The sequence below is a fragment of the Falco biarmicus genome, chromosome 6 (genome assembly GCF_023638135.1).
Source record: "Falco biarmicus isolate bFalBia1 chromosome 6, bFalBia1.pri, whole genome shotgun sequence".
Lineage (NCBI taxonomy): Eukaryota > Metazoa > Chordata > Aves > Falconiformes > Falconidae > Falco > Falco biarmicus.
The window spans coordinates 66385803-66409569 of record NC_079293.1 but is presented as its reverse complement, the minus strand read 5'-3'; the positions used below and the strand labels follow the sequence as shown (position 1 = coordinate 66409569).

At 41.0% G+C, this 23767-nt stretch overlaps 1 protein-coding gene across 1 annotated transcript in view; it reads right to left on the bottom strand.

Moving 5' to 3' along the window:
* The window catches only part of SEC63 (SEC63 homolog, protein translocation regulator), a 63741-nt gene extending 40162 nt beyond the window's left edge, over nucleotides 1-23579 (bottom strand). Inside the window, exons 1-3 of the mRNA XM_056343694.1 lie at nucleotides 23277-23579; nucleotides 3867-3966; nucleotides 2898-3012 (exon numbers count right to left, since the gene is read on the bottom strand). Of these exons, the coding sequence (XP_056199669.1) occupies nucleotides 2898-3012; nucleotides 3867-3966; nucleotides 23277-23400 (339 nt within the window). The 5' untranslated portion in view covers nucleotides 23401-23579. The remainder of the gene's footprint in view (nucleotides 1-2897; nucleotides 3013-3866; nucleotides 3967-23276) is intronic.
* Nucleotides 23580-23767: the final 188 nt, after the last annotated feature.

Below are 23767 nucleotides of genomic sequence, written 5' to 3'. Positions count from 1 at the left end.
ATTCCTCATTTTCAAAAGCCAGGCTACAGAGATTAGGCCTGACTTACACGAACACTTAGTACCCTAGGATAGTTGGTATCAGTCAGCGCTTTGCGTGAAACACAAAGCTCCCCTGTATTAACTACTTGCACAAAAAGAATTAAGGCCCCAGTTGTCTGTCTTTATTATTTTGAAATTATTTTTTAACTAATTATTTTTTAAAAATAAATATTATCTGTACTTTGTTTTGAACTTCATCTTTATGCCTTGGATCACACCTCTGAAATGGCAGTAAGGATACTTAATAAATCAGTAGTAACATCAAAGTGCCTTATGTATTAGTGAATTTAAGTGATGTGCTCCAAAAAAAAGCTATTCTGTTGACGCAGAAGGCTTGGACACAACTTATACAACCAATGTGATCAAGTTAGTGCCGCTTTATTAAGGGATACACAGTAGTTTATACTCTACAGGTGCTATTAATAGACCCACACCAATTTATACCCCCAGCTAAAAATACAGCTGCTACACAGGCTTTGTTATGTAAAAGGCGAGAGGTTAAAACTACTCGTTCACATGCTTCCACCTCCCTTATGATTGGTCCCGGTGTGGTGCCCACACGCTGCTCCCCCCTTGTGCAGGCATCCTGGTTTTTCTCATCTTTCTGTCCAACTCTCTTATCTCTCTGTGAATACACAGTTTCTTTGTCTCCCTTGGCCTTGCATATGACCTTCACAACACCTGCAGCTTGTTAGAGCTGCAGCCTGTTATTACAACCAAGTTATTTGGTCTGGATTGCTCATAATATGCCCGTTTTCTTCCAGCCACTCCACACTATTCTATGTTCAAAATAAAGTGCTGATACTATATATAAAATAAAGGTGCATGTACATTATCTGGACTTTGTGTTGTGATTCTCCTTTGCAGAAAAAAGCCTCTTGTTGTAAGTTGATATGCTAACATAAGATAAAAAAATTATCTTGGCCACAGTCTGAATGCAAGGAAGCAAATGAATTATTGTGTACCAAGTCTTTCAAGTGTTTGCACCTGCGACTTCTTTTCTTTTAGTTTGGATTTTTGTTTTTTGAACAGCAACAATTCCATTATCTTGCAACACTTCCAACATCTGTATCACTTCAACATCAGCAGGGCTGGAAACAATGCTAAAGGTTCCACTTTGATGGTAACAGAAGAAAGCTGTTAACTTTCATGTAGTCTGAACTACAAGTTTTCCAAGGGGATTGAGCAGACATCATCTGATAGCACAGAAATACGTAAAACAAACACAATCTGAAACATTGGACTACTTCAAGCCCTACTTCAACTTATCTATCTTCACACCCATCTCTTCTTCCTCCTTGTAACATCTCTGGCTTTAATTCAGCTTATCTTTGTGACATATATGCTCCATCCCTCTATCAGTTCTTGAAGCATTTCAGTATTGGTTTCTTTGAGTGCTTATACAAGTTTTCATTAATAAACATTAAGTTACAATTCACTACATACATACTTTTTTCCTCTCAGAGTTGTTACTCATAGAAATTTGCCAAAGATGACAAAAGACAATCCTCTGATGACCTAATCCCTAGCCTGATTTGTTTAAACAAAGTTAACCCAGATATATGAACATTTAAACTGCACGGTTACAACAGATACCATTCAGTATAAAAACTTAGCCTGCTCCTGTGCATCAGTGAGAGAACACAAGTCAGCAATTAAGCATTAACAGAGGAACTGAGCAGAGGTTGAATTTAAACAACTTTCCTCCGCACATGACAGGCAGATCTCGTTCTACCTGTCTGGCTAGAAATAGGCTAGACTCATCTGCTACAATGGCTTTCCTAGGGTAGTAAAGCAGTACCAGTGATGCCTATTTTTATGCTGACAAGCCACATCACTAATGGCAGCAGATATGTTTGTTAATGTTCATATACATATTAAGCTCTCCCACACTATCAAAATATGTCAGGTTTAATCAAAACAAGTACATTCAAAGTTCCTCCATATTCTTGTGCTGAGATGTTTCCACAGTGTACTACTTCAGACTGGAGAGTAAAACATACCTCAGACTTCAGAACTGAAAAGATGACTCTACTGTTATTCAGAAGAGGAGCTTTGTAACAGGAAATAATTAACATAAGCAGGATTTGCTCAAGGTATTGTGATTAAGAGACGAGTTTGATGAGGCTAAGTAAGAGTTTAGGGGATGTCTGAAGGTCTATGTGTCACCTTGGAATATATAACTTATGTTTATTTATATTGAAGGTCTGATTCAAAATGAAGTACTGCATCTGTTTTCTAGATAAACACTACATTGGTTTTTTTCCAATTTAATAAACCAATTGGCTGGTATCACTATTTAGAATTTGTTGTTTGCATTCACAGATACAACAGATTCAAGGTAACCTTTATTACATCAAAATGTGCATCACCAACACCCTTTAGTGAAATCTTTCATTTTAGAAGAGAAATACTCCTGTACAACTGTAAATCAAATTAATCTACACTCTTGTTTATACAGTTCATTCAGCAGCATCCCTAAAAATCACTATGGAGAAAGTTTTCACAGGGCAAAGCAGAATGACTTTTTTGTTTTCCTGTACCAAGCAAGGAAAACAACAGAACAAGATTCAAAACAGGAAAAAAAAAAAACAAAACCCACCTCACTATATTAAGTCAGTCATTAGAATTTTGAAGGAGTTAGATATGAAAGTTACAAATTAGTACCGATATAGGCAAAGAATATCTAACAACTGACTTTGCAATATGCAGCAGCAACTTTCAGGTGCCAAAAAAAGAACAAAAACACATTCACTAAAGTTAAGTGATTTTGTTTAAAAAAAAAAAAGTCTTAAATTTGACCTCTAGGCACAGAATATAGTTATACTAGTAGACTCATGAAAGATGCTATTACTTACAGGATCCAAATGTAAAACCTCATAAGGGTTGTATTCTTGATACTCTCGGTCTGTTTTGGAAACTTTGTATGCAAGAAACAAAAATAATGCCCAGCCAGCAAGGAGGACTATTTTCCTGTTTGGAAGAAAGAATTTTTTTAATGGATAAATCCACTAGCTCTAGTATAATTCTACAAGTAACATAAGAAGCCATTTGATACCAGTCTTCAAGCAACAATATTAAAATAACGAGAAATATTAAAGAGATTCTGAAGCAGGTATTCCAGTTATAATACCACTTTTGACACAGATGAGACAGCTGCTCTGACTTCTATTTATCTTCTCGCCTTTTTTTATTATAATAACAGCAAGCTACTATCAACGAAGACTTTTTCCATTCTTTAACTGTCTGTCTGCAGCAGGTATACAATAGTATTTCCTATTTTTAAAGGATGACTTTAACCTGATCCTAGACCAAGTAATGTTAAAAAACCAACAAGCTGGAACAGATGCTAACAGACAGCAAACCATTTTGAGGGTGGGAGTAATAAATAAAGAACTAAAGGATATAAACCATCACTTTGAACATACAAATTATTACTCATATCTGAATGTATGTTTACATATTAAATATTTAAAATCAAAAGACATCACTAGCATCACTAATTTCAATGAGGGAAGATTCGTTTTTTGAACATATAAATGCATTGTTTACTTATTTATTAGTGCTCAGGTTCACTGGTTTTATTTAACAGATATTTTCTAAAGGACAAACAGCATCCATCTTGATTTCAATCCCTACTAGATAATAATGATTAAAATGTTAATTATTCAAATACAGCAGATCGCAAATGTCTCTTCTGTGACACAAAAGCCATTATCATATAACTAATTCCAGCTGCTTTGTTTACAAAAAAAAAATGTATTTTTATAAAAATAAAAATGTAGGAATTGCTTTAATGGAAAGTCACACATGTGAAACATACTTACTTTACCGTAGGAATTATGTTTTGTTGTGGCTTTAACAGTCGCAAACGATACCACAAGCATCTTCCATACACATTTCTTATATTCTTTAATCGAATTTGCTCTATGAAAGAGAAAGATTGTGATTAACAATTTGACAAAAAGCAGAACGACAAACATGCTCACTTCATCCCAGAATGGATGCAAGGTCAGTTGGAGGACTAACAAAAGGTCCAGCAATACTGGAGGAAACAATAGGGTTTATCCATTTAAGTGACACTGTACATCCATAAACACAAGAAGTTGGTCAGATTATTCTCCACTACCTAAAAGGAATCCATTCTATTTTCCACATGTCACATAGCAATCATCACCTGAACACAGCCTTTGCCTGGCTAATGTGAACCTGTAAATTTTACTTCTGCCATTTTATATACAACTTCAACAAGTCTCCCGTTTCAGTATGTCAGCTACGGTGTGCAGGAAAAACAACCAAAAACCACCTAACCCACAGGCAAAGCAGTGTCTGTATACAACTAAAGAATACAGCCAGAGCAACAGCTGCTCCCTCAACTGAAAACACGATGCATTTTTCTCCCCTTTACAACAACTGTTTTGTTAGTGCCTTCATTTAGGTTTTTTCCCATTGAAGGGGGAAAGGAAGGAAGAATAAGATAACAGCTATTTGAAAGTCATGTAGCTCAGTAATATGGGCTGATGGCAAGAAAGCATAAACATTAGTGACAAACTGGCCAACAAGTTTTCCTCCCACACCCTTTCAGGACAGGACGGGGCTGCAAGGAAATTGTATTTATACTGTCAACATCAGTATGACAAGGCATAGAAGCTCTGTCTGTTAAGATAGTTTTAATTGTATTTCAGAGTTAATCAAGACCAACTTAGTCTTGGTCAAAGAAGTCTTTTATTCTCAGAAAAGTATGGTGGAAAGCAAATAGATCGTACAGAATCTCTGTAAGCACCAGAATTGTATGTTATAAAGTGACTTCAGTCCTGTTTATCTTTTAAGTAACTTGTCTATGCATAGACTACACACTCTGACCTGTAGCGCTTCTGTATTGGTTTTCCATGGCAAGGTTTTGGTAGCAGGGGGCTGCAGGGGTGGCTCCTGTGAGAAGCTGCTAGAAGCTTCCCCCATGTATGACAGGGCCAATGACAGCTGGCTCTGAGATGGACCCACCGCTGGCCGAGGCCGAGCCCATCAGCAGCAGTCATAGCACCTCTGGGATGGTGTATTTAAGAAGGGGAGGGGGAAAACCTGTGCAACAGCAACTGCAGCCAGAGCGAGGGGTGAGAATGTGTGAGAGAAACAACCCAGCAGACACTGAGGTCAGTGAAGGAGGAGGCACCAGAGCAGAGATGCCCCTGCAGCCTGTGGTGAAGCCCACGGTGAGGCAGGCTGGGCCCCTGCAGCCCCTGGAGGGTAACGCTGGAGCAGATACCCACCTGCAGCCTGTGGAGGACCCCAGAGCAGGTGGATGCCCCAAGGAGGCTGTGACCCTGCAGGAAGCCTGTGCTGGAGCAGGCCCCTGGCAGGAGCTGTGGGGAGAGAGGAGCCCAGGCTGGAGCAGGTTTGCTGGCAGGAGCTGTGACTCCGCAAGGGACCCACGCTGGAGCAGTGTGTGCCTGAAGGACAGCACCCTGTGGAAGGGACCCACGCTGGAGCAGTGTGTGCCTGAAGGACAGCACCCTGTGGAAGGGACCCACGCTGGAGCAGTGTGTGCCTGAAGGACAGCACCCTGTGGAAGGGACCCACGCTGGAGCAGTGTGTGAAGAACTGCAGCCCATCGAAGGACTCACATTGGAGCAGTTCATGGAGAACTGTCTCCTGTGGGACAGACCCCACACTGAGTAGGGGCAGAGTGTGAGGAGCCTCCCCCTGAGGGGGAAGTAGCAGCAAAGACAAGGTATGAGGGACTAACTGCAACCCCCGTTCCCCATCCCCCTGTGCCACGTGGGGGGAGGAGGCAGAGAATCCAGGAGTGAAGCTGAGCCTGGGAAGAAGGTGTGTTAAGATTTGGGTTTATTTCTCATTATCCTACTCTTACTTGAATGATAATAAATTAAACTAATTTCCCCAAGTCAAGTCTGTTTTGCCCATGCCGGTAACTGGCAAGTGACCTATCCCCCTGTCCTTGCCTCACCCCAGGAGCCTTTCGTTGTATTTTCTCTCCCCTGTCCAGTTTGAGGAGGGGAGTAATAGAATGGCTCTGGTGGGCACCTGGCATCCAGCCAGGGTCAACCCACAACTTCTGAAGTCTGGAGGTCACTATACTTACCTTATCTGCAAAAGAATAAGACCACTTGGCCCTTTTCAGACTAAAGCTGAAAGAATTAAAGAGAAAAAACTTCATCCTGTCTCAATGCATTTAGATATTGCTGGTAAACAAAGTGACTAAATTTGCCAATTTAAAAGACAACTGTGAATTATCTAAATGGAGGAATATATTAACAACTTTGATCCCAAGCACGTCAGTCACATCCTAAAAAATCTTACATCTCAACTTTGTAGTTATAACAATCTGATGCCCTCATCTTAACTAAAACAGCAGTTATGATACACATAAATGTTTTTCTTTGGCAGTTTTCGAAAAGGTGGTTGTGGAAGACAGTGATGACCTCTGTTTAGTTATTCTGATAGGATATGGTGCTTGGTGATCTACTTGAATTTCTAAGCATGCATGCAGTTCAGGTGAAACATCCAGAACTTCAATTTGCAGTCACCAAACTATCTGAGGCTAGAGAAAACGTGACCATAAATGCCAATACTGCACACCAGATCAACCACAAGTTGAGATGTAACCACAGAACCATATTTTAAACCCTGGCTGATTTGGCTGGAGTGGAACAGAGATGACACCTGGCCACCCACAAACTATTAAAGTAGACAAATATTAAAGCTTGCAGATACAAGGTACCAGAACAGGAAAAAGTGTATCAGCTTATTCTGAACTACCTAATTCTACAAAGTATATCCTCCCCAAAACTCAAAATAATATTAATCAGCTTGATGGGATTCCTTGAGAAAATTACATTAGTAGTCCCACCACCCCCAAAGAAGGAGAGAGTGAGTATAAAGGATTGAATTATCCTCCCTTGCATCCTATCCAACTCTTGCAAGGCTTCAAAATAAGCTTCCAAATCTGTCTTGCAGTTTTGTGCAACAGATAAGCCACACACATACTTTGCAGTTCTCCTGATCTACAAAGATTGTTCACATACTTAAGTACTAAACATGAAGCATTCTAAACAAAAAAGATGCAACTAATATTTGGTTAAGCAACTGCCCACTTATTTTCACTTGTGTAAGGCTTTAAAAAGCACTATGAAGAAAACATTTAATGACAATGAAAACAGGGCTAAAATGCAACACTGACTCCCTACCGGCAGAATGCAAATTAATTTGGCATTTTCCCTTCACAATCTTTTTTTTCTTTCAAGACAAAAATTGTGGGAGATCTCTATTGGTTCAGAACTGGATCCACACAACTAGAAGTGAGCTAACTGATATTTAAAATTAAACTACTATTTTTAATGCAGAACTAAGAGACATTACCAGCACATAAAATTGGCATTTCAAAAAAAGCTGATGGCATTAAAAACTAGACAGACAATTAAGTAATGAGGACTAAAAAGCTCTGCTACAGAAACAGAGAGGAAAACGTTCTGGGGGTTTTAGTTGCCTGTCTGTTGACCGTTTATAAGCCATAGCATGATGCCTGATATTTGAACAAACCAGGCATCAATTTGAACAAACAAGCCTCATAGAAGACCCATGTGCTTATATTAAGCATCAATCACTCATTCCAAATATTGTTGATAAATTCAGTTATGCAGTACTGAAGCAAGATGAACTGCTCAGTTCAACCACACTGATCCAGATCAGCTACCTGATCCAACTTGTATCACAGCCCCACAGACATTTCTGCAGCACAACCAAGGGGCAGTGCTGTTTGGTTAACTATCTTAACTGACTATGCTGCCTGCAGAAAGAAGTACCTAAAACCAACATGAAAACAGATTACCAGTGCTCTTTGGACAAACAGAAGATGACCAGGAGAACTTCGTTTACTTAATCCTGTAAAACTAAGCCTAACAGGATATGACTCCTTTTAGTGTTTTTGCTAGGAAGTTTTTATCAAGCTGCTGTGCCTCTATTTAAAAATCTGTGCCACTCTGTCTGAGACACAAAACCCCAGTTCTCAAACCTGCCTACTGTCCAGCCTGGCAAGTACCAGATTACTATCTCCTTTCCCCTCTCTGCATCCTCCCTGCAAGAATATGCTAACACCCTTCACCTTACCATGCCAAAAATCTTCCAGAAGGCCCTGAGGGGAAGGCACCCCTGGAGAAAAGAAACATAGTTGTGCAAGGTAAACTAAAAAGTTGGCATATGGTCAAAAAAAACTGACCATGGGGAAAAACGAGGCTAGAAACTAAAAGTGGTTTCTAATAACCAGAGACCTGAGGTTTCGCAACAGACTTCCAGTAACAGCTGCAGGAGTCACATTTTGCGAACAGTGTGACAGCAGTACCAAGTAAACCTGGAGGCAAGTGGTGTGCGCAAAAATTACACCCTTTGGATAGGTAAACAGTACCACCTAAGTCAGTCAAAGAGTCCCTGGAAGAGCTATGCTGCACATGGGGACCTCTTCAGACAAATACCGAACTAAAACATGAAGCTAAGCAGCCATCACTTTTTTTTTTTTTTCTCCACACTCATCGGAACAACTCTGGATCAAATCTAATTACAGTTGATTAAACCATATCAAAGCAAAAGCACCTCATTAATTTCTTTACTATCTTGGGATGGCAATAGTCTCATTTGATTAACAACCCCAAAAGGAAACAGGGCACTAAGATGAATGATTGTTTATAGTTATCTGTCTGGAACATAAAGAGAGAATCAAATCCTTCCCAAATTGAGGCTAAAGTCCAGACTATTCAAATTATTCAGCGTTATCCTGAGGCACTTCCTCTGTCACATGTCATCATTAACGCATATTAACTTGTGGAATTCAAAAACGGGCAGCTACTTGGGAGAAAGGCGGAATATAGACAGCATCACTCCCAGCTTAGGCAGAAAGCCACTGGCAAAACATCACCCTGAGTAAGAAAGCTGTATTCCTGCTGTATCCAGGAAAAACAGGCTTCCTGTTTATTTACAGACAATGTATGTAATTGCACAAAAAAAAAAATTATCTTGTTAGGAAGACATTGGTTGCATGGGGGAAAAGGGGGGGGAAGACTAGCAAGAGCCAGAATACCAGATAATTACTGTGCTTAACAAAAGCAGCAATGTATTCCTAATGAGCAAGTTGTGGATAAATCATGTACTTTTTTCCTTTGCCTTCCTCTCCCAAGGAGTTTCCTTTCACACAAGTGCATTGCCATGTCACAGAACTGGCACACGGTCCCTGCAGTATCTTGCAGACCTCAAGCACACAGGAGTAAACACATTACAATGCTGCTAAGGGTAAAGCTTTGCAGTGAAATCGGAACTGTACCTTCTTTGCACTTCAGCTCTGGCATCCTTGCTTTGTCAGAGAAAGAGGTTCTGAAAAGCAGGTAGCAGGCAAGAGTTCTCTGTTTCTTCTCACTCCAGATTGTGGTTCCCCATTAAAGCATAACAGCACTTCAGACACTGTCCTTTGATACGGGATTACAGGGAGACAAGGGGCAGGGTCGGAATGCTTTTCTTCTAGCCAAGAGCTTCTCATTTAATGGGTAAAACCCTTAAAGTTTTTAAAATAGGTATTAAAGAGTCTTGAAAAGCAGAGGTGTCATGCATCCCTTGGCTTTAGAATTAACCTCTCCAACAATATTCCACCCATCAAGGTATCGCTAAAGCACCCCTCTCACAAGAGGACTGTAGACTGCCAGTTCATTTCTGTAAATCATCCGGGGAAGTCCCATGCTTTCTCCATTTCCTCCCAAACTGTTCTAGATTCATCCAAAGTTCTTGACATTCACAAGCAATTTTTCATCAGTACAACACTCACTTTCAGAGGGTTCACATGTGCCTGTTACAGTATCATAACAAATGTATGTGAACATCCAGCCAAAGCTAAATCTTAATATGCTCTTCAAGCTCTCAAATAGAACAATTACTAGTACAAAAGGAAGGCTGAGCACCATCTCTTTCAATTATTCACAAAGAGTTACTCAGGTCCTCCAGTGATACTAGTAGGTAATTTAGCTTTTAGACAAATGAAAATAAAATCAAGACCCTAGCATAACCAAGCTATTAATAACTAAATGGGAAAAAAGTTTACTTGTACAGTAATCTGCTTACTACTTTTGGATTAAAATAAAGTGATTAATAAGTATTTTAGACTTGTGCTTCCTTAAAGGTAGCTGTCCATTTGGCTATACACCTTAACTAGAGAATGACTACAGATCACTGACTGATATGTAAGTCCGAGATACAGTCAACTTTATGTTGAATCCAAAGAGGTATGCAACATTTGAACAACAAGCTCAATGCAATTATAAAAAAAAAAAAAAAGAGAGAGAGAAAAAGATACCATCTTCGATCCTTCTTTCTTTTATTTGGTGACTAAAGGTTTTCTTCCCTTGTATTCCAGGTGACAATACAGGTATCAGTAGAGAATGCTTAAGGAAACACTAAATTGACTTCTATTTGTCAGAACTTATATATGCCTTTTGAATATCCTGGTCTTTAGAGAGAGTGATTTCAGGATAAGCAAGCTGCTTGTTCTGGGTGGGCAACCCAGACCACACAGTTCTTGGGCATCACAAAACAGTGGAACACTTGAAGTCGGGAGAGACCTCTGGAGATTATCTAATTGAACCCTGCTGCTCAGAGGAAGGTCAACAGAGCAGGTTGCTCAGGGCTCTGGCTGTAGGCCTTTGAATATCTTCAAGGACAGAGACCCCACAGTCTTTCTGACCAACCTGTTCTAGTGTTTGATCACCCTCACAGGGCAAAAATTTTATCTCATGTATGTCTCAACATTTGTTCATTCACCCATCACATGATGGGTGAGGAACACAGGACACACACGAGAGTAGGAAGCCAACCACAGGCTGGACTTGCTGCTTCCATAGGTGACATACAGGCTGTGGCCTACAACTCAGCTGAAGGTTGGTTTTGACATTCACCCATAGCCACACCTTACTGACACACACCCTGCCTTTCTGTGCTTCTCCCCTGACCTCTCATCATAAGAATACGAAGTCTCTGGCATCTAATATAAATATTGTCTTCAAAAACCAAGACCTTTACAAAATGCAGCAACTGCACATTGTTTTACCATGCTCTGATCACCACCTCTGCACCAGCAGCAAAGACGAACAGACACGGTTCTATCAGCACGAGGAACACCAAGGACGCTGGCCATGGGGGCACTGCCAGGCAGCTCAGGAAGACAAGCACTTCTATCATCAGAAGAATCTGTGATACACATGCTGGCACGACTTCACAAAACATGTTAAAAAAATAGTACCACAGAAAGAACAAACTACTTCTGTGGGCAATGACAAAGGCACCAGATGACTACGCCAAGAAACCAAAAGAAAGATTTGGGCTACAAGTCATTTTGGGGTGAACATCATGAAGCAATATAAATACAACAGCACTGCACAAGATTTGTTTCATTTTTAGTAACCTCTGTAGGGTAACCTAACCTAGTTGTTGCTGCAGAAATTACTTCTGCCCTACTCCTTCCTGACAGTGAAGCAGAAGTGGTCTTCACTGTTCTACTATTAGAAGTGCTTATTTATTATTTTTTTCTGAAGAAACAGGAGCATCTATTTTATCCTTAGGAATGCTTGACAAATGATCCCTACCTAGACCTAAGCTTTTTGTTTCAAGTTCTAGAGGCTCCCGTAAGTACTCCCAAAAGAAAACCTAAGGAAGGTTATTTTTCCTTCGTAACAAGATTACACATTTATTGGAGATGGGCAACTCTGGAAGAAAGTGAAGGGAAAGAAGTACACTTGAAATTATATAGAGGAGGAAAGTTTTAATCACCAGAACCCTGTTTCAGCTGCAACAAACACAGGTCAGTTTTAGGATGAAATAGCACAAAATAAGATAATGGCATCAGTACTCTTATGTAAAGCACATAGTTTAAAGAGATCACACAGACAATTTTTAAAACAACAAAAAAACTAGTTAGTTAGTTCCAGAATAAATGGAATACACCAGTTTTCCAACGTTCTGCCTCAAACAGTAAGAAAGAACAGAAGCATGTCCTAGCCTCTTGCATCCCTTCTGCCTTAAGGCTACTAAGAAAAGTAAAGGCAGCAAGTCTAAGATACAGCTCCAGTGGACTCTCAGAAAAAGATATTTGAGGAAGCATGTATGAAACATTCTTCCCACCAGATGGAGACAATTCACCCAAAGGAGAACGCTGCTTGGCTTCAAAAGAAAAGGACTTCTTTCAGCATGGAATACTGCATGACTGAGTTCTGCAGCCTAGGAAATGCAGAGATCTCTTCACAGACAAGACTTCCACAAAACATAACTGCAGCATGTCATCCTCTCTCTACCCCTTGTCTTGGAAACTTGTACCTTTGGAACATTTCAAGAGATGCAAGTAATACACACAGCATGCAAGGCTTAAGTAAAGATTTTGATCCAAGGGTACTGCTGCTCTAAGCATTAAACCTATTCTGTTAAACCTGAGGGTAACAGGCTCAGCTGGCACCCTGCTCTTGAGAGTTTCTGATTCTGCTGGTTTTCACTCAGAGTTCTACAGTTTTAATCCTCTAAATTGCACACTAGGTTCCTGTTTTCTCTCAACAACTATGTATATGTATATGCAATGTATACACACACATATGCAAAAGCTGAAGTCTTGGACTTTTTCCTACTTCAACAATCACAGAAATTAAACAATGGTATGAACAATTTATTTGCTGAGATCTTGAACTGGGGCTCTCTAAACAAATTTACTTTTTTAATCACATAACCATTTCTCCGGTGATTAATACAAGTATAAAAATGCTACTCTACTGCCTTACTAGATCATTTTTGCTTAACTATTGATATTTTCCTTGATAATTATTGTAAAATAGACTCCAAATGGATCTAGTACAGTTTCCTGGAATAATTTAAAAATCACAGGATTAGGAAAAAAACCTACACTTACTTTCAAGAGATGCCACTGACAAACACTGTTAACGAAGTTTTAAAGCAGTAACACATCTTCCCCAGTAACTAAGAGGCAACACACAAACTCACAAAGTCAGCAACATCTCTGAATCTTTCAAACCTACTCAAAAATATAATAGAATTGACTTCTAGTGTAAAACCCCAAATTATGAGGCATAAAGTCAATTAAATTGACTTAAAAGTATTCTAAAATGCAGTTGCTTAAACCCAAAAGGCTTCAAGTAACACCAGTGTTCCAGTTAAAATTATTTAAAAAAAAAACCAAACTGGAAAGTATGTTTCAGGACTTTGAGCTGACCATACCAGTGAAGAATTAAATAATCTGAACAGATGCTTTCTAATCTTAATTTCTATTGTTGTAAGAATTGTACTCACTACCCCGAGTTTATCCATAAGGAGGTTTAAGCTAGCCTCTTCACTAAAATGTTTATAGCTGAATCTGATGCTGACCCTCGTTGTTTTCTAAAAGATTTTTTTCTGCCTAATAAATATTCATAGAAATAATTAAAAAATATGTTTTAATATGTTGTCAACTACTAAAATTCCAAGCAGCTCATAAACCACAGAAAGTCCTGGAAAAGACCTCAATAGCAAGCCTGCTTCTTTTCTAGAGCATGTTTTACAGCAACTAGATTAAGTGTAAAAGGGCAAGTAACCTATTTTTTCATTCACACTGTTCCACACCTATTTGCTGACCAAAAGATAGCATTTGTTACTAAAAACTTTAATAAATAGTAATAGAAGATGATTCAAAATCTTGAAAGTTAACTTCTTTTCAGAGTTTACTTACTTGGACTTGCTGTTTATAGCCAGCCTCACTGGTCTCAGGGCAGTTCCACATCACATTATTCCTACTCAAGCCTATTCCAAACCTTCTCCTTCCTATTAGTATACAGTCTCATTTGTGCTGACAAAATCCTGAATTATCAAATTTATAGTAGGGCTATGCCCACAGGTACATCAGCAAAACTTCAACGGCATCTGAGAGGAATCAGAAAACTATCCATTTTAATATGGCATGACACCCATGAGTCAGAAGTTAACAATTCTAGATGAAATCAACAACACTGGGCTCTAAGACTTCCACATCTTTAATTAATAGCTTGATTTTATCGATTTGGTGTGGGGAAGAAATGAGTAAACATTCAATCCAAAACAAATGTAGACAAAAGTCACTTAGCATACCACCAATCACTGAAAATGCCTCTATTCAGTATTGTTCTGATGCACACCTCAAACTATAATAAAGGACAGAATTAGTGGACATAGGGATAAGTACCATACATCCATTTATCATCAGTGGTGCTTTTGTAAAGGCAAAGTCCTCTAAAGAAAGTAAACATGGAAGAAGACATCCTACAGATACAGTCTATGGTTTCCAAAAAGCTTTTGAAAGGTTCCTCTTAGAAGTCTTTCAGGGCAACTATCTATTGCAAAAGTAAGTATGTGACTGCAAGGCCGAATGAATGGCCAATTCCTGCAGCAGAAGGAAACTGACAATTCTGCAGGAATCCATGCTGGAACTACAATATATTTCACTACTAAGTAACCTGGGTGAAGGTGTGAGCAGTAAAATAAAGCTTCTGGATGGTATTAACTTATTCCGGGTAACAAGGGCAAGGGTATCCTAAAGAATTGTAGAGATCAAGCAAGTGGACTACAGAACAGCACATGGAATTCAGGGCATAAAAACAAAGAGCAATGGGGACTACCCTAATTTTAGATATATATAAAGGATGAGCTTGGTGCTGATCATTACCTCGCAGGAATGCGATCTTGGTGTTGTGAGAAACTGTTCTATGAAAACCTCAGCTAAATACTTATTAGTTATAAGGAGCAAAGCACATATTTAGAGCATTCCTGTGAGGAAGAGAACATTATTTCACCACATAAGCTTAAGGTATGTACAACCTTGGGTATGATGCACAGTCCTAGTCCCCACCTCTTAAAGAGCGGCAACTAGAAAACATTCAATTAAGGTGAACATGGGCCACTGAACATAAGAAAAGATTTATGTCCAAAATATAAGCTACAAATCTTTCAGCTCGGAGAAAGAAAAGTGCGAGGAGAGATAACAGAAGGCTGTAAAAAAACCTTAAGTGACAGCCAGGACAGACAGGACTGAAAGTTTACTGGCCTCTTCCAGTACAGCAAATAAGGATCATCAAATAAAATCAGAAGCAGATGCAAAACAAAGATAATTATTTGCAGCCACAGGATGGTATAGATGCTATGCTAAAATAGAGTCATTGAACTAAAAACCATTGGAAACTGGGAGAATATGCAAAGGAAACACTATTTATGCTTGTCATGTTATTCTCTCCTTAAGGCATACACTTTTTAGTATCATGTAAAGACGACATCTGACCTGACCCAGTATATCCACTCTTGTTTCTAAAAATAAAAAAAATAAAAAATCTGAAACATTATTAGTAAGCCTTTCTAGAAGTCACAATGCCAGCAAGTATCCTAGTCTCAAACAGCTCAACTAGCCAACCAAGATAAAGACATCTTTTGAGTCTAAAATGCATCACCTCCCGCAGACATTTAGAATGCTTGTAAGTAATTTTCTGTAAAAGGGAAATATTACGCAAAAATTTGAAAACACTTCTTCAATCTTCTCAATTGTACACTTACTTAAGAACTGGCACAGACAAAAACCTTTTTGCTCATAAAAGAAATGAAGAAACTATTTTGGGCTTCTCCCTACTCTTTGTATGGTCCAGCCAGCACGACCTCCCTCACCACAAAATGAGAGGCATGTTTGTGTCAGGTCCTGGCTAACAGCTGAGGAAAAGGACTACAAATCCCTCAGTGGGAGAAGGCAGCAGCGCAGGACGAAAGCACACAGCCGCAGCCTCGCCTAGGTTTGCCCAAGCTGCTGTAGATCTGCACCTTTCTTGACAGGCATGAATTTGAACAAAAACAACACAAAAAAACCCACTTCAAAACCCTCACTTTGGAATCGCTGTCAACCCCATTTCCTCATCATTCACCCTGCTCTCTCAAATTCGTGTTCCTTCTGCAAGAATGGTTTATCTGCTCATGAAACCAACTGAACCATCGTACTTTACCCTTGAATACCTCAGGTTAAATAGCACTAACCTGAATTCTCTGACACACAGCCTGTACATCCTGATAGTTCCATGTCATCTACACGAATAGTCAAGAAATCCTTGCAGCAAGTAGAAAAAGAACAATGAGGTATATAATAAAACTTCTACAACACCAGTTCTCATGAGCTTCCATAAGAAAGGCTGACTTTTAAAAAAAAATACAACAGCTTTATTTTCATGTCTATGTAATGAGAGATAAAGTTCTTCTAATAGCTTGATCTTTATCTTGCATATTCTGAAAAAAGCTTTTCAGAATTAAGTGTTCTGGACAGTCTTGAAGCTACTCAGCTAACCTCTAACACAGGGTTATTAATTTTATTTTACTGCTAGGAGACTACAATGCTTAGAATAAGATTGCAATACTTCAAAACAATTCCATGAAAAGACATGCTTTTTTTCCAAATAACAGAGCAGTTTAGATTACTCTGTCCAAATACTTTGTTTCAAAAAGTATTTTTAGAGATAATTGCTAGGCATTACTAATGACATCTCATGATGTTTGCCCTTTTTTCAAATGTTTCTGCAAAAAATCCTACTGCTTCAAAACAGCAATATAGTAAAAAAAATTAACAAAATAGTATGAAGTATTACCATTATAATCTATTCTCCCTTTTAAGAGTTACCTAATAAGCTGTATTTTTCCGAACTTGAAATGGTTTAAGGTAACCATAGTACACTCAATCTCTCAATACCTAAAAAAATTTCAATTTATATGAAATAACAGTTCCTAAATGCTTAACTGAGTTTCATTAACTCTCCTCCCACTTCCTGACACCATGCTCCAAGGTTGTATTAACAGGAAAGGATAAAAGCACACACATACAGGCACAAAACACTTTATAATCACAGGTATCAAGTTTTCACACCCATGCTTGTCCACCGCATTAGCATTAGCAATGAGCTTAGCATCCTGTGTTTTTGTCCTGTCCTTTTATCCCATCCTCTACCAGCATCCTGTACTTTTAGTCTGTACTACCAAACGCCAAAATGCTGTGAAATACTTTTGAGGTAAGTTAATGACATTTCAGTGAACTGTGAGAAGGACAGTAGTCACAGTTAACCCCCTACAACCAACCTTACCTCACCAGCGGATTAGAGGCAGCACAGAAGAATTTTACCCCAAAGCAGGATCAGCAGTATTAGGTAGTTCTGAGATGCCCTTCCTCTCCCCCAGCTGCTGTAAGGTGCAAGTGCTCATTACTCCATTACAGATAAAACAGAAGAAATGCTGCCCGCATTCTCTGCATTGGTTTGAGTCACATCCAAATTGCAGACTCACTGTTTGTCCTTAACAAGCAAAAAACTTCATAGCCTCAGTTCCTCTACTTCTATCTTAAAGCAGGGGATTAACATGGATCTCTGAAGACAGCCTGAAGATCTACAGATGAAAAATGCACCAAAAACCTACAGAGAAACCTTCATATTTACATTACTATATAGTGATATCCAGTATAGTGGGCAGATATACAGAGAAGTATGGTTTCTAATACAGTAAACCTTCAAAGAAGGACTTTCTCAGGACTTCTTTTCAAGGTTTTGAATATGGCTGCCAACTACTACCCATTTACCTGCAAAAAAAACCCTGTTTCCAAGTAGTAATACAGTAAAAAGTAACAAAATATTAAGTATCACCATTATTTCTATTCTCCCTTTTAACAGTCACCCAGTAAGCTGTATTTCTTAAGTATTTCTGTACTTCGCCCAGCCCCAACACAAAAAAGCTGGACTAGAGCAGGGGTTCTCAAACCGCCTATGCTTCTTCCGAGAGGCATGGTATCTTTGAAGATTATTAACGAACAACCTCCTTTAACCAGAACTTTTAAAGGTGAGGTTTTAGGGCTTTTTTAACCAGCCCAGTGTTCTTCCAGAAAACTTTAGCTACATCTTAGAAACATTTGAAGGCAGAGGGTGCAGGGGTAAAATGTTAGTGAGCAACAGGACAACATATAGCTGGGGACTGACCAAAAAGAAAAAAGCGCCACAGAAACACCCCACATACTTTATATTGATTTATATCACAATGAAAAGAAATTGAACAGCTTTTAGCCGTTTCTTATCAATAATTTTTCCTAGATTCAAAAGTGCAGCAGGTTATCTTCCCCCTCTCCCATTCCTACAGTAGGTTCTTCTGGTCTTGTACCTCAAGAAGATCTATGTTCCAAGCAGAACAGCTCCTACAGCCTCTTTTCTCTCAGAGAAGAAACCGCAAGAGAAAACTTTCATTAGCATTATCCCTGCATTCACAGCTATTATTCTTTGAGGTTTTTATCCAGTTTTCAACATCTTTTGTTCAAGTTACTGTAGAAGACTCAGGATAGAGACTTTTGTTCTTTCCAACAGCTTTGTAACACGTTATGAATGCCCAGTGCTCTAAAACAGGGTATTTTTTTTAATGTAGACCTAAATCAACTAAAAAAAAAAAAAATAAGACAAACTTTCACAGATACATGTGCAGATCACAGTCTATGACCACCTGTTTCAGCACAGCTTGATAATTATGTGTCCTAATTCAGCAACACAGGTCTGAGCCAAAAAGTACACAAAGTTCAGCAAACGCATTAGCATTTTGCAACAACTGGCACATTACCCAACTCAATTCATTCACCTCTTGCTCTCCTTTTAGATGCTGATGTTTAATCTACACAAGCCGACAGGCAAGTCCAACAACACGAAGATACTCTGATGGGCGCTTATCCATGCCTAATTGCTGAGAAAAAAACCCCACGTTTTCTTCAACTCTCACAATTAACTTGTTGAAAAACAACGTTAAAATTCCTATTGCAGAAAATACTTTTTAGTTAAGAAGTGAATCTGCACCAGAATAACTTTTTAGCAACAGCATTTTTTGTTCCAAATTGGGAATAGTCCTTGTAATAGTTTCTCTCATAGTAATTACGCTAAAGTTATACCAATATTCACCCAAAAGAGAGATAATCCACAAAAAGTATGAACTGGTTTTTAGGGGCTTTCTTTTTTTTTTTTACTAATAAAACACATATACACATAAATATGTTTTAAAGATACAAGTCAAGGATAAACAACATAGAAGTTTAACCACCACCTAGAAGAACCAGCCTTCTCCCCTCCCAGCTCACAGTCACATCCTGCACCATCCCAGACATCACGGAGTCCTACCCAGAAACCAATACACTTTAAAAGACAAAAAAAACAAAAAATTCCTTTTAGCTCAATGTTCCAGTCCCTCACACTGCTCAGGTGCTCTATTTGACACAAGGGAGAGAGAGAGAAATAAAAGACTTACCCTGTTAGAGAACTGTTACCTTGAAGTAGTTATGAAACTGCAGCCCAAGACACAAAGCTGAACAATTAACCTTTTACAAGAGCCTTATGAGCTCTACAATGAACACTGAGGAGATAAAGTCATTGGGACAAATCCGTTCTACAAAGTCAATTACTTGCTTGTTTGGTTTATCAAAGCTGAGGTAATGAAATTATAGGACAGTTCACGGTGGTGACTACCACACCACAGCAAAACCCTCCCAAATATAAGTATCGATCCCTACTGCAGACTGCAGCAATGCTTCATACAGACTCTCAGAATGCCTGGAGAAAGCAGATTTAGATACCCAGAAAATAAATAGCTCAAATTTTACTCAAAGCTTGAGAGAGACAAGTCAAATCATGCTATTCTTCAAGACAGTAGTATTGAAAAGGCCTTTCAAAAGTTCATTTTAAAATTAACTAAGAGCAAAATCCTAACGGCTTGCTAAAAAACTATCCTGTTAAAAATCTGACACGAGGTAACGCATTGTGAGTTTTCTCATAGTAGTAAAGCAGTACAGATATATTCTTACCTTCCAATCTTCACTATGGCAAAAATATATGCTGATTTATGGGGGTTTTCTCCTTTTAATTTACTTTACGGTCATTTACTACAAAGCTACAGAACAAATCCCAAAATGTTATGAACCATTAGCATCTTTGGTGCTAAACCTTACTTGAAGAAAGCTGTGAGTGTTTTGCACTCTTATTTGTCTCTCCTTTTTTTCTCCTCTGTCTCGTGCTCTTTGCTGTATCAAGTACCAGCAATCCATGGCAGTGCATTTGTAGAAGGAAAGAGCAAGCACCAAGGGCTCAGCCTCCCTCTCTAACTCTTGCTTCAGCCTAGCTCTAGCACTCTTGCAAATCTATGTGGCTGAAGGTCATCTTCCAAACTAGTTTTTACAAAAAAAAAAAGGCACCTGCTCTATGTCTTTTGAGTGCTCTGTTTTGCATTGCAAAAGGGTCTTGAGGGGAGGAGGCCAAGCATATGATTTGCTTCAAAAGTTCACTCTGATCTGGTCTTCTCACTCCTGGCAGGCTCTGCTGCAGCAGGAGCTGAAACAGCTAGCTAGTCCACCTGGGCCTTACCAGGTCTGCTCGGGGCCACAAAGGCACCTCTGCACTGGGTTCTCTAGCACAGGTAGGACAAAACACAATTCCAGAATGAAAACGTTAGTTGGTCCTACACAGAGAGAACAAGAGGTCTTGACAGAGCTTATTCAGTTCGGCCCAGTACTGTGCCCCACTGGTTGGAAAACCTGCTCTAAATTACCATCAAAATAATCACCTCATACCAACATTCAGATATTCCTGCTTATTACAACAATAAAAAGTTAGCAGTGCTGGAGGATTCCTGTTCTCAAGACATAGCCTTCTCTTAGTTTCTGAAATGACACGTGGTTTTGGTCTGGTTTGGGTTTTTTCGGTTGTTTCATTTTTTAAAAAAAACTCATGAATTATTCTGAAAACACGAACTCATGGCTAAACAATTGCTACTTTGCATCAGCACAAGGTTGAACTTTTTCCTGAAATCTGGTTCAAATGGTGGAACAGGTATGGTTAAACACATACAAAGCTGTGAGAAAACTATGATAGGATTTCGCTGGAAATGCATCACATGAGCTGTACGCTTAAAGAACTAGAACACCACAATGAAGCAAAAGAGCACTCCGGTAGTCCCAAACATGACTAGCACAACACCTCAACTCTTCATTTAAAAAGAGACTGCAGACCAGAACTCACACAGGAGACTGCAGGCATGCTATTAAATGTATGCTAAACCCTGGACTATACTCACATTTTAAAATCCATTAAGACAATTACAAGGCAGAAATCATTCTTTCATTTCCATCCATTGCCATGCCTGGTTCTTTTCACTTACTTGACTTGTTTTTGTACCAACAGTACAATAAAATTTTACCTTGTGTTTTGGAAAGTATGATTTGATACAGCTTTGTAAGAGTCCAGCACCAGTTGCAGAACAATATGCAGCAGGCCCTCCATGTACTCAGCAATGCTGGCAAGAGGGAAAGATACTAGTAAAGTTTAACGGCAGCCCAAGTTGGAAACAGAGTACAATCCATAGCCATATTCCAAAGTCAGGTTCACATTTTCTGCCATTCTGGAAAGATATATGAAGATCAAATATAAAGCTAGTAAAGTGTTTCCAAGTTTGACACCAGTTCTACAGCTTTTCCTGCTTCTGTCAGCCCTCTGAAACCAAGCTTAACAGCACTGAGCATCACTGCTGGCCATACCGTTCTGCACGGCATCTCTAAGTCACACGTTTCCCCCAAGAAGCTGCTGCTAAGAACTACAGAGGAACTAAAACATTATTCAAGAGAATAATTTTCTCCCTCGCTGCCTCCCACCCTTCACCAGAACAAAAATAAAACAAAACCACTGAGGTTACAGAAGTAAAGTTTTCTCCAAAACTATCTTCTCTCTCTGATCTCCTGCTCCTTAAGAACAACCCAACCATTACAAAATGTCTTCAATAACAGTAACGTCTCCCTTCTGCAACAGTCAGGACTCAGAAAGATAAGGCAGAGAAACCTTTCTCTGCAACAGAAAGAACTAACTCCTCAGCCATACAACAGGTAGTACCTGGAGGGCAGAGATCAATCCTCCGAAGAGGTTCTCTAGCCAGTACCCTGTCAGAAGCTGCAGGCATGACTGTCAGCAACCACGACTGTAAACAGCTATGATTTAGCACCAAAACAGCATTTCTTCTATCATTTTTTTCTACTTACGCCTTACTATAGAAGGTACAGGAATAAGATCTCATTGTTAAGTATTTATTTTACACATAAAACTAAGAGAAAGAGAGCCACGCAATTTAAAATGGCACACAAAAAACACGAAATAACCACCAGATATCAGACATAAAAAGATGCAGTGAACGTAAGGGATTCCTCTCAGATTGCAAAGCACAGGCGTTCTTAAAAGGTCAGTAGTTTCAGCGATGGGAATCGGCATGAAGCACCCCTGTTCCACTGGGTGGTTTAACACCCTGCCTTTAAACACAGTTTCTACAGCTTTTTTCACCTCCCAACTGCAGTTAAAAACGTGTTCTTGTGCAGCCTGCGTACCAAAATGCCTTCTCCTTCCAAGAACAGAGGGATACGCGAAAGACAAAGAGGGAAATGACTGTGGAAATAAATTTTTTAAGTATTCAGGGAAACTTTCTAACGTTGCTGGGGGCTGCAAAGCATCACCCCGAAGGGTCACCTGGCGCTTCGGACAGCCAACCCTGACTTCCAATGGGAAAAATTACAGCCCCGCTCTCACACTCGCTGCGACCTCACAGCGCACAAAAGCTGAGCCCGGTAACTTTTCCTCTTTGGCCTCCACTCCACAGTTTATGCTCTTCCCACGGTGAAGATTTAGGTCACCCGCCCCGCAACCCCCCGGGAAGGAAAGAGAACACCCAACAAACCAAAACAAAGCACCAGACCCCAGCGCAGCAATGACTCTGCAGGCGCAGGGGCGCGGAGCCGAGCGCGCCTTCGGGAGGGGGCTGGGCTGAGCCTCCCCCCGGCTGCCCCCGGGCACCGCTAAATGGCTAACAGCGGCGGCAGCGCCGGCCCGCGCCCCCCAGCACGGCACCCCCCGGGGCCGCGCTCCCCGCAGGGCCGGCCGGGCGCCCCAGGCGGGGCGGGGCGGAGCGGCGCCACCGCGGGCCCGGCCCGGCGGGAGGCACGGTACGGCCCGGTACGGCCCGGCCCGGCCCGGTCCCGCTCCGCCGCGGCGCGGGGGCGCGCGCGGGCGGGGGGCGCGCGCCGCCGGCAGAGGGGGAGCGGGGGGAGGGGAAGGGAGGGGACGCCCACGGCAGCAGGCGGCGGCGCAGGCCGAGCGCGGGGCAGGGCCGCTCACCGGCGTGCTGGTCCCGCGGCCACAGGTAGTAGGTGGCGGGGATGACGATGAGCCCCACGAAGCTGGTGAGGAAGTAGAAGAACGTGTTGCCGCTGTCGTCGTACTGGAACTGCTGCCCCGCCATGGCCGCGCCGCGCCGACCGCCCGTCCCCGCCGCTGGCGTCCCCGCCGGCGGCCCGCTCGCACCGTCCCGGCTCGCGCGGGGCCGAGCCAACCGCTCCGGGATCCCGCGAGAACGGGCGCTCCCCCCGCCCCCTCCCGGCCGCCGCCGCCGCGGAAGGAGACGTGTCACTGTGCAGCCACCATAGCCATTGTAGCGTCACGGGCGGCGCGCGCGCGCTCCCGCCCACACCCCCACCCGGCCGCTGATTGGCTCGCCGGAAGCCCCGCCCCTCGCCTTCTGCCGCGCCGGGAGAGCCGCCTCGGGAGAGGCCGGCGGGGGCGGCCTAGTCCCCGGCCCCGGCGCCGGCCCCGGCCCCGTCCGGAGGGGC